General features: G+C 38.7%; 1 protein-coding gene and 1 long non-coding RNA gene across 2 annotated transcripts; one reads left to right on the plus strand and one right to left on the minus strand.

Annotated features, from left to right (window-relative positions):
- Positions 1-2942: 2942 nt before the first annotated feature.
- wdr73 (WD repeat domain 73) lies at positions 2943-11239 on the minus strand (the record flags this gene model as incomplete). Its single annotated transcript, XM_014030297.1, is given in 5 exon segments — positions 2943-5145; positions 9225-9590; positions 9674-9835; positions 10488-10555; positions 11151-11239. Coding segments are annotated over 5 exon segments (921 nt in total), but the record flags the coding sequence as incomplete, so codon positions are not given.
- Positions 5072-8226, plus strand: LOC106533847 (uncharacterized). The gene is made up of 2 exons (XR_001312294.1): positions 5072-5160; positions 7812-8226. It is a non-coding gene; the product is annotated as an uncharacterized LOC106533847 (long non-coding RNA).
- Positions 11240-11505: the final 266 nt, after the last annotated feature.

The following is an 11505-nucleotide window of genomic DNA, read 5'->3' on the forward strand; positions in this document are numbered from 1 at the left end:
AACATTGGTGAATGCCACAAATTCTCCTAAATCACTCGTACGCACAATTTAAGAACAAATCTGTGCGTACGAACGGTTCTTGCACGAGGCCCATTGAGCTAAGATTTGACCTTGTGATAGTTGAGAGGCACTAACATCACTGAAAAATAGGTGGTTGTGTGATTTTTTGGTGGCACGGAAACCCAGAAAGGATTCAGGTTGAACCCACATTTTTTAGCTGTCAGTCATTCTGCGTCGCCCTTTTTTAAGCGTCGTGTTCAGTTTGGGCAAATTCCCATTGAAACTTTCTGTTCTCAAACAGACGCTGAGGGGCTTGAGAGGATGGTTCTGATGCCTCACGAATCAGAGAGGAGGTGGGACTCATTGTGGTTGAGCATCTGTCATAATGGCTGTCGCACCAACAGGCCACCGGAGAGTTCACTCACAGCTCGCTGTTCTGTCACTCAATATAATTATAGTTTCTTGTGTTTTTTTCAAAAGACCCCTCACTGTCTCCTCCCAAAACAGACACACACTCGCTGCATCAACTATAAATGACTATTGATTTGCAACAAAAGTGAGCGTGAGCTCTGATCACGTGGACACCAAGGTGTCAGACTGGATATGTTTACCCAGACGTAATTAGAGCTGTTCGCTTTATTTCAGCTGCGACATGTTTGTGCCAGATGTAAACATTTGTTTTTAATCGGTTTATAAAAGGCCAAAGGTGACACTGTGCAACGCAGAGTGAGTTTTCAGCACCTTGTGGTAACAGCAACCTTGAATGTAACCGGGGGATTTATTTTTATTTTGACAGGTCAGTAGCGTGTGGACGAGTCTCACTGAAGCACTGGAGAAAATTAGAGTTCACTCCAGGACAGGGCTGCCATTCATCATTATTTGGTGTCATTAGTGTTGGGGGTTAGTGAGAAGTTGTGTTTAGGAGGTGAGGAAGGAGGCAGTACGGTAAACTCTGCATGAAGTTCACTTCATCTGAGGGGTGAGGCACAGCGCGGTGGAAATGTACGTTTTTCTTGTTATAGTCTGTTAGTCGGTATGAAAGGACGCTGGATGTCCAGTTTGGTTCCCATTCTTTTACCAGCCGTGACACCGCGGCTGCTTTTGTTTTCACTTTGAGTCTGTGTGTGTCGTCAGAGCAAAATGTGGTCCAGGGACTCCTGCAATCACACGAAATACCTCAAAGGCTGCACTGAAAGCTTTGTCGTGTATCATTTCAAAAATCTGTTCTGGTTTGTTGGGAGAGAAGTACAGAGGCTGTCAGAACCTTCCAAACATACAGTATTTTCATACGATCACCGTTGGCTGGACCGGGTAGAAATCATTAGGAAGAGAGTCATGTTTGACAGTGGAGATCGTTCTGTGAAGGATGTTTGTGAACTCGCTGCTGTTTAATAATTAAACCGAACTGCTGCTGAAGTTAAAATAACCCACAGGCTGAAAAATAAGCCAGACTTGATTTATATTCTTTGCTCGTGTTGCTTTCGATTTACCTCTGAGTTCTGGGTCTGCGAATGACGTCAAACACAACTTTAACCACTTTCCAGTTGAAAGTCAGAAAAATTGTACAGATTGCTAATTATGCTCAGTTTCCAGAGGTGTAAGGTAATGCAGGGGGTCCCCTTGCAAACCCACAAACAATGCTTCAAAATATGTAAAGAGGCATCAACTTTTACAAAGCTCGAGAGTTATTTAATGACAAATCTCTATATATGTTGTATAATGCAATAATAGTTCCACAGCTCATATATTGTATTGAAATATGGGGAAAAGCATGTAAAACAATATTAAACCCCTTTTTTATTTTGCAGAAAAGAGCAATAAGAGTTATTACTAGAAAACACTACAGTCACCCATCAAATATATTGTTTTGTCAATTGGAATTATTAAATCTTCATGAGTTGGTTGATTACAGTATTCTACAGCTTATGTTTAAGGCTCATAAAAACATGTTACCTTTGAATATACAGTTAAATTTTGTTAAAAGAGAAAGCTCTTATAATTTAAAAGGGAAATGAAATGTTTGTGAAGCACAGATTTGAACATGTTTGAGGGAACGGTGTACGTCGATACAGGGAGTGAAACTGTGGAATGATCTGGAGAGTGATGTTAGAAATGCTGGATCTTTGTGTTTAAAAGAATGATTAAACTTGGTTTATTGATCAAATATAAATTAGAATAAGGGGTATTTATGTAAGTTTTATTTGTTGTTTCTGTTTTGTTGTATTTTTTTGTAACCAGAAGATTAATATTTTTCTTCTTTTTTTCTTTGTAAAAAGGGGCAGATATTATAAGATTTTTTTTCTTCGTTCTGCAGCCTTTCATTTTATTTTGTGATATAAGTTTTGTATTTTTTGTAATGTAAACTTGTAAATGAAATGAATAAATCAAATCAAAATCAAACCAAACTTTTAGAATGTTTTTCCCCTTTTATTCACTATTCAATAATTATTACATTTGTTTACCAAGATAATTTTATTAACATTTTAAACACCAAATTATAATCCTACTGAAAAATCAACTTTTTAACAAACTGTTGACAATGAGAACAGAACAAATTAAATCAAACTTCTCTTAAGCTCTCTTAATTAACATGTTCCACCTGGCTAAACACCTGAATGCTTAACTGTTAACACTCCTATCAGGAGCTCTATAAAAAGATCATGGGTGAGCACCTCTTTCTCTCACAACAACAATGGAACACGTTGCAGAGAATGGAAAAGGAAGAGGGAGAATAGAGGGGGAGGAAGAGTGAGAGGTAGAGCTGGTAGAGGAGTTCATGGCCAAAGAAGACAACAACTTTCAAATGAAATCAGAGCAACCTTAGTTGATCATGTCATCAACCATGGGCTGACATTGACAAGAAGCTGGACAGAGGGTGCAGCCCAACTTGAGCCGTTTTACTGTTTCCTCTGTCATCCGGACATTTAGACTGGAACACAGGGTATGTAACCAAAATTTATTTCACATGATATAGTATACGTCATGTCATAATGTATCGGATGGGTGACATGTTTACTTCATGAATGGCATATACTGTAATTTTTTCCCCCTAAAGGACTGAGAGACGCAAACATGGTGGAGGAAGGGGCCAAATGTTCACCGGGGTACAGGAAATTGCCATTGCAAACTTGGTTTAGGAAAGAAATAAAATAAGATTACATGAGATTCAAAGCCACATCAACACAATATTCAGCAACATTCAACGAGTCAGTCTGTCCACATTGGCTCGCATTCTCAAGTGAAACCAAATCAGACTGAAACAACTTTATAAAGTGCCTTTTGAGAGAAATTCTCAAAGAAACAAAGAGCTCAGTCGTGCATATGTAAATGTAAGAACAATACAGGTCCTTCTCAAAAAATTAGCATATTGTGATAAAGTTAATTATTTTCTGTAATGTACTGATAAACATTTAACTTTCATATGTTTTAGACACCTCTGTCGACTTCCAGATTAACTATTATTAGCAGTACAAATATTTGTGTTCAGCACATTAAAAGAACTCCCATTTTCTTTTAAAATAGAACTTGATTGAATTATTTTAAAAAATGGCAGAATGAAAACATTAGTTAAACTGTATTTTAATTAAACTTAATGTTTTGAGATCAGAGCACCAGTTCTGTGTAAAAGGTTATTTTAGTTCCCAGTTTTATTAATAGTTTTATTTTTCACCTCCTATCAAGGTAGGATTGGTAATGATTGATCTGGCCCTAATCAAAGAATATCTGAGGCCATGTTTTTATAACATTTTAATTAAATTTGATTTATATAGTCTGATACCAAACTACATGATCGTGTGTGAAACATACAACTAAAAGGACAACCTTGACAAGGTTTTATTTTTGTAAAAAAAAATTCTAATAGATTTATAAAAATGCTTTTATCGACAGAACATTTGACACGAAACAAAAACAAAAACTGTTTCAAGTGTCCTTGCACCTTTGCTGAGTCCATTCATTACAAGTTTGCTTTCAGAATAAGGGTTTAAAAGGTCACTACAAACAACAACAAAAAAAAAATGAAGAAAAAAATTGTTCTGCTTGTAAACAGTTTTAACAGAAAAACTTACCAATTATCTGAACATTTTTACGTTATGCTGTTTTTAATCCGTTTCTCCCTTTGAGAACCAAAACCAGCAAAACTCAACTGAAGCCGAAACACAATTTCTGCTGCGGATATTTTTCAATTTCGGTTCCAGGTGAAAGAAGAGGAAAATATGAAACGAAGAAGACTTTATTCTTTCATATCTGCAGGAATTCTTTGTGTAAAAGTACGATTTTTGAAATAAAATCTGAAAGCGATGTTCATCTGTTGCAGATGGTAGCAGATAAAGAAATTAAGATGAATACAAACTTTGCGTAATATTTGCATTCCACTATTCTTCTAATATTGTGCACCCTGACTCCAGAAAGTTTTTGAGGCGACGTTATGAGAAAAACTGAAATCCACTCATTTTCTTTATGCTGGAAGCAAAGAAGTCTCACACATGCAGCCTCAGTTTATGCAAAAATAATGATTGATTCACAGATCTTTACCAACAAACTCTGAACCTCTCTGGAGGCAAACCTTTTATTTGTGAGTGAAACCTGCAGCTCAAATGTGATTTGTACTAAATTAATCTATATTTAAATGAGAGCAGTTACCAGGACCAGCTGGGATTTCAGGCTGCAATCAATCTTCAGTTTACAGAGTTTTGTCTGCTTTGCCTTTTTTCATCGGTTTGCTCTTTTTATAATTCCAGTATCATCTCCTCATCACGTTAGCAGTGCTGATATATGCACAGTGTGTTCAGGAGTTATTCCATTAAAAACAGAGTCAATTTTCTTTGATAAGCACAGGTTTGAACAAAGCGTACTGACCCACATCTCTTTCTGCAGCTGCACTTTTAGTGATCACAGATTTAACAGGATCTCATTTCGTTTCTGGTTCCACCCAGTCCCAGACGTGAAGGGAGCCATCTGAAGCGGCAGACAGCAGCGTCCTCGGCCGCTCCGGATGCCAGACGTGGGAGGTGACGAAGGCGGGGGCGGAGCCGTCGGTCTGTTCGGATGAAACCGCGTGGCCGCGATGCTGGAACAGCGGCTGAACGTCCTGCAGCTCCGTCTTCCAGACACACGTGTTGTAAATCTGAACAGCTCCACTGAAACCTGGTGAAGAGGAAGGTGAGAAACATAATCAGGCCGTCTGTTTGGATTCAGATCTCCCATCAGTTAATAAGTGCTCAGTAAGTCTTGAATCAAACATCAAATGATCTAAAATGAAACCATTGCTGGTTATTACCCCTCACTGGAAAAGAAAATACCAACTACAGGTTCAAGTTCACATTGGGTCTCATGCAAGAACCGTTCGTACGCACAGATTTGTTCTTAAATTGTGCGTACGAGTGATTTAGGAGAATTTGTGGCATTCACCAATGTTTTCGTATTCTAAGATTTTTTTCAGATATGAACAAAATTCACGAGTGGTCCAGACCTGTCGTATATTTTACGAGCAGTCAGTCTGCTGTTATCCAGACTGATTTTCCTCACTAATAACTTTATATTTCGTTAGTTTGAAGATATTTTGAGTTGAAAATAAATCACACTCCATAATTATCTTGACAATAGGCTATTCTGCTTCAATTAGAGTTCTAATTTTAAATGTAATAATTTAGACTAACAATATAAATTGTCCGTTCGTCCGTTTTCCGCCGCTTATCCGGGATCAGGTCTCGGTGGCAGCAGCAAAGAGACCCCCTCTCCGCAGCGACACCTTCCAGCTCGTCCTGGGGGACTCAAGACGTTCCCAGGCCAGAGGGGATACATGATGAAGTCCTGGATTTTCTCCAAAGTGCCAGACTTATTTTGAAAACATTTCAAAATGCTTATTTCAAACCCGCATCTGAGACCACCTGCGCCCGCGCAGCGCGCACGGGGGGAGGGGGGGGGGTGTACGGTGCGCAGCGCTGTGTCTTCTGAATAAATTAAAATGATTTAACACAGTTGTTTATACTTTTAGCAGCTCTTTTTATTCCACAGCTGACCTGCTAAAAATGACAGATTTTCTTTTCTGGATCTCTGACAGACGGACTTCAATCTCTGAACTCGTAAAGTTTTTATTTTTTTAGTTTTCGCTGCCATTTTCATGAATGAACACTTGTATCTGAGGCAGGAAACACAGCCTTATATGGTGTTTTTGGGGTGGTAATTATGCTAATCTCCTCTCGCGTGCACGAGCAGCTGGATACAAACAGGTGGAATTTACGCAGCTCATTTACACACTTTTCCTGAAGATAGAAGAGTTTGTTGAATCTGACTTGACATGTTCGTACGAACCCTTCATACGAAAAGTAAGAGAAATTTAGGATAAGAATACGAACATGTTCTTGCATGAGGCCCAATGTCTCACAAATCATGTCAAACCAAACCAGATAGGTTTTGTTTCTATTTCAAGTAGATTTTAATCTAAACGTTACATTTAACTAGAAAATTAGCATTTTCTGTGAAAATGCAGCATGAATCAACTCGTTTTGATGCTGTCTTTTTAAATCAGAAAGAGGTGATTCGCCCCCTCCAGCTTCCACAACCATACATTCTGGTTTAATAGAGGGGTTTTTGACTATAACGGTGCAGAAACTTTTTTTAAATTAATTAAAAATGCGAACAAAGGAAGACTTGTCCATCCGGCCTTACATGTTGGAGCCAGAGTCTGACCCAGAACCAGGGGAGAATGAAAACCACCAAATTGTAGTTTGTAAGTCCAAACCTTATTTAGCAGTTCCATTGCAAATAACTTGACGTAACAGTTCAGAAAACAACATAGAAAACTGAAGAGAATGTCCCAAACAGAATATAAAGATATCTACGCAGCACCAGGAGAGACTAAATTTAAATCTTCTGCAGGTCTATAGTACACAACGAAATCCATTTCATGGCTAAAAAAGTGGATTTTGAATGATATTTCCCCTTTAATGCTGAAAAGAGTTTTGCAGAAAAAATAAAAGATGTACAAAAATTTTGCAATTTGATGTAAAAGAGCCAAAAAAAGCTGGAAAAAAGGTAGAAAAGCATGTAAAAACAAAATCTAGCACAAAGAAGTAGAAAGAGCACATATCTGCTGAATTAAGCAGCTGAAAGTTGGAGCTACAATTATCACAAAAAGCTGAATTTAGCTGAAAAAGGCTAACATTAGCTGAAAAAAGCTTAAAAGTAGCTTCAATTGCAGAAAACAGCTGAAATGAACAATAAAAAGATTAAATTAGCAGAAAGAGGCTGATAGAAGCACAAAACCTTTATTTAGCAGAATAGTTGAAAAGCGCAGAAAGACAGCTGAAAACACAGAAAAAAAAGATACTATTAACAAAAAAAGAAGAAGGTGAAGGAAGATAAAATGAGCCCAAAGCAGTTAAAAAGGCAGAACCAGGATAAAAGGTGTAAGGTGCTGGAAAGGTTTAACTACTTTAAAAGCTTTTAGAAATGTTAAAGATTTTCTGAGAACAAAAATGGCCAAAAAAAAAAAGATAAATATCTCAAAAAGTATAAATAGTAAATACCAAAAGTCATAGGTGGAATGTCCTGAAGGAGCTGGAAAATGATATGAATTGTTAAAATAGCACAAAATGAGATATGTACTGAAAATTTACAGAAGAAAAATGAATCATCTCAACAATATGAAAGCTTAATGGCGTTCACACAGTTAGAACGTTTGCAGGAAAACTATAAATCTCATCAGGTTTAATGTTTGCAGCCTCTCCTCCGCTGATAAGATGCACCAGATAAAACTTTTCCTTCCAGGCAAATGACTTGATAAAATACTTTTTTATTTCTCTTTGCAGACAGAAGCACAGCGACATCAGAAACTCACATTCAGCTCCAGGAGACAGAAGCTCTGCTGCTAGATTCTATCTCACTACTTCAACCTTTTTTTTCTTCTTCTGTGAATTATAAACCCGTCTCTACTGGGAACCATAACTAAATGTATTCTATAAAACAAGTTTGGGCTCAGGTTTTGTTTTCTTGACCTGCAAAGACCTCTAAGGTTGTGTAAAGTGTAACTGGTGATCATGCTCAGGGTATCTGCAGACTTTGAACAGTGATGACTTTAAATTGTTTTGTTTCGGTCAGTTAAAGCTGTAAATATTTATTTTAAAGCCCGACTTTAACAACAGTTTATTTGTTGGTAGATCATATATTATATATGAAGACTGGTCCAACTTTCAGAGCACCACAATAAACTTCAATAATAAAAGATAAATGAAGCCATGTGATCTTTTCACTGCTGTTAAAATTAAACCCCATATTTAGAGCCTTTGTGTTAAAGGAGACCAATTATGGGTCCTAGAAATGTTTATGGTATGTCTGTGGGCTATCCAGACCATGTTCATTCAATTTAATGCACAAAATAATTCTCAGATAATAAAATTTCCCATTTTCTAGTTCTGCCTGCTCTGACTTCCGTTCAGAAGAGCTGTTTATGTTAATGAGCTCTGTTGGTAACGCCCTCCAAAAATCGGTTGACTTTAACTCCGCCTTCCAAAGCCAGCGTTTACGTTAGCATGGCTAATAATAGCAGAAGCTCCGTTGTACAACCATATGAGACCCAGAGGCAGAGTCGGTCGCAGCTTCTTCTTTTTCCTCCTCCTCCTCTGCTCTGCGCTCACTCTGCATGCTGTTACCAGAGCAGGGAGCAGCAGCGGTCAAAATACCTCAGAAACTCGAACAAATAGGCTTTAACAAGGCTTTAATAAGCTAAACAATAGAAGCACATGAGAAAACGTGTTCATAACGAATGAAAATAAATAATTAAATTGTGTCCATGCCGGTCTCAAACCCTGGTCTCCCACTCTCTGCTCCAACACCCTACCTATTGCCCTATTGGAGGCTTGTTATGAAATGAGCTGCACATTGCACAACAATACGGTGACGGCTTTTTATACTGAGGAGGTGGAGCCTCACCCGGGGGTTGCTAGGTGAGGGGCTGAACGCAGGTTCTGGTGGGTTGTCGTACGGCTTGTGACATCACAAAATGACAGAAGTATAAAACTTGTCATTAATATACATTAAAAATACATTTACTTAGAGTAAATATGCCCCTGGGTGCATTTGTTTGGTCCTAGGACTGTTTTTTTAAGAAGTACATACCCAAAGTTGAGTAAGAAAACCTTTAAAAAGTGAATTTTGCATAATAGGTCCCCTTTAAACTCTCTTTCTTGATGTTGGTAAACGTGAGTGCGTCTGCAGAAGCTGACCTGACACTGAGATGTATCCAGCCAGTGCTGGAGCCCACGACACCGAGGCTTCCTTCAGTTTGTCGGGACGTGTTTGGACGTCCAGCTGAGCCTGACAGGCGATTCCTCCCAAGTTCCTCCAATCGGACACGACGGCCCGTCCAGAGGAGGACAGCCTGACCACCTTACAGTCAGACTGCTGCGGAGCTGAAGAGGCGTCCGTCCACCAGAGGGCTGGTTCACCCGAGGATGACGGTGGAGGATGAAGCTGAGGAGCAGCAGACGTCCGAGTGTCCGCGATGCACACGCTGCCGTTAAAGCAGCCGGCCAGGAACACTGAGTCGCTCACAAACTGTAAGGAGCTCAGAGGCTCGTCTGAGTCGACGTCTGTTGGAAGAACGTGACAAAAACATTAAAGTTATCTGAACATTAGGTTGAATCGAGCAGCTGTACAGATTAAACCGTTTTACCGAGTTTATAAAGCGTCTCTCCTGAGATCAGCTGAGTCAGCTGCACGTCGCTGATCCCAGCTCCGTGAAGGACTTGAGGCGGCGTCGAAACTCGAGCTGCGATCCTGCAGCCCGACTCTGAAGCATTCCTCCCTTTAACACTTCCTGTCCTCCTGATCACATCTGTTATTACATAAGAGACATTTAAAACAGCTACAGACCACAAATACCACCTAAAAATAACAGAACATGAGCTGAGATCATAGCGTTACTATTAGAAATAGTGTTAATATGTTGTTGATCAAGTTTCAGATTCATGCTTTTAGTTCTGTTTACCTCAAACTGATAAATACTAAAGGTCATTTCAGGACAGGAGCTCTGCTGTGTGAATGAAAACCTGATATAGTTGCTGAGACAACAGCTCCTTTAAGCTTTGCATCTAGATTAAAATATAAGACAAAAAATTAGATTTACATTGTAAACAATGATGCTACAGTAAAATAAGATCTTGTTCAGACAAAAAATAGAGAAAAAAACTGTGTTCACACCAAAGAAACATCATGAAACGACTAGTTAATATTTTTTTTAAAGAAAATAACTTCAGTCTTTTATTTTCAAGGTGGTAAATGACGTTAATGTTTCCTGCAGTTTAAGCCATAATAAATCATTATCATCAGTATCTCATTGTTTGACTCGTGCTAAACTGTTCTGTGGTGTGAAACATCTGGATGACCCACCAGCTGTTCCTTCAAACAACATTGTAGCTGTTTGTCTTTATTCCCATGTTAAACCTCATCGTCATCACTTTCTGGAGCTTTAGGAAAATAAAACTCACCGCTGTCGTCTCCTCCGAGCTCCCACACCTGCAGGTCGGCGTTCTGCCCGTCACTGGTCACAACACACCTGACGTGACGACAGAAATAATGAAGAAAGAAATCTGAAAGATGTGTTTTAGACTCTGTGTATAAAATTAGAGGTTCTTCAGTTCAAACAAGACTTGTATTCAGAAATTCCCCCCTACACTGTTGCTGTTTATTGTTATTGATGAAACTCAGAGACTCTATTATCGGTGTTTAACAATGACTCGTTTATAATAGCAATCTAAAGCTGTCGGCAAAATGTCAACGCAACATAAAACGAAACAAAAAAGGAAAAACAACAATTCTAGGAGAAGGTGGTATAAATGATAAATGTGTTCTCTAAATGTCTTCTGGTTTTCTTTTGTCAAAGTGAGACCAGTGTGTTTTATATTGTATTATACAAACTGTTGAATAACTTAGTAAAACATCAAAGTGTTTTTACATTTGTTTGTCTCTTTTAAAGGCATTTCTTCTTTTTTTTTACCACTTTGTTCTTTGGATATAATAAATAACTTTAAGTTTGCCACAGTAAATCTCATAAAAGAAGCTTTGAACTAAAGGAAACGAGTTGAGAGAATGAAACAAGTTCAGCTCAGGTAAATCAGCTGGAATGTGATGTCTGGTTTGTCTGAACTTACCTGGTCCCCGGGACGTGTCTCAGGCAGCGAACCGGACTTCCCGTAAAACCACCGTGGACAACTTTGAAATCCCGTTCTGCACAGAGACCCTGAACACATCATCACACAGGAAAGCGTAGAAACATCAGGACACTAATACAACACACATTAAAAAGAAAAAAAATTGTATAGGTCTTGTGAACGGTTCTTCTCTAATGAAACGTTTCGTCTCTTCTCCGAGAGACTTCTTCAGTCTGAGAGTTTCAGGCAAAATTCGGCTTTCAGAGAAATCACACACACGACAGGCCCTGGAGCAGTGTGGTTATCCTGACTGGGCTTTCCTGAAAGCAGACAGGAAACACAGACAGGACTCCAT

The sequence above is a fragment of the Austrofundulus limnaeus genome, unplaced genomic scaffold, assembly GCF_001266775.1.
Source record: "Austrofundulus limnaeus strain Quisiro unplaced genomic scaffold, Austrofundulus_limnaeus-1.0 Scaffold1036, whole genome shotgun sequence".
NCBI lineage: Eukaryota > Metazoa > Chordata > Actinopteri > Cyprinodontiformes > Rivulidae > Austrofundulus > Austrofundulus limnaeus.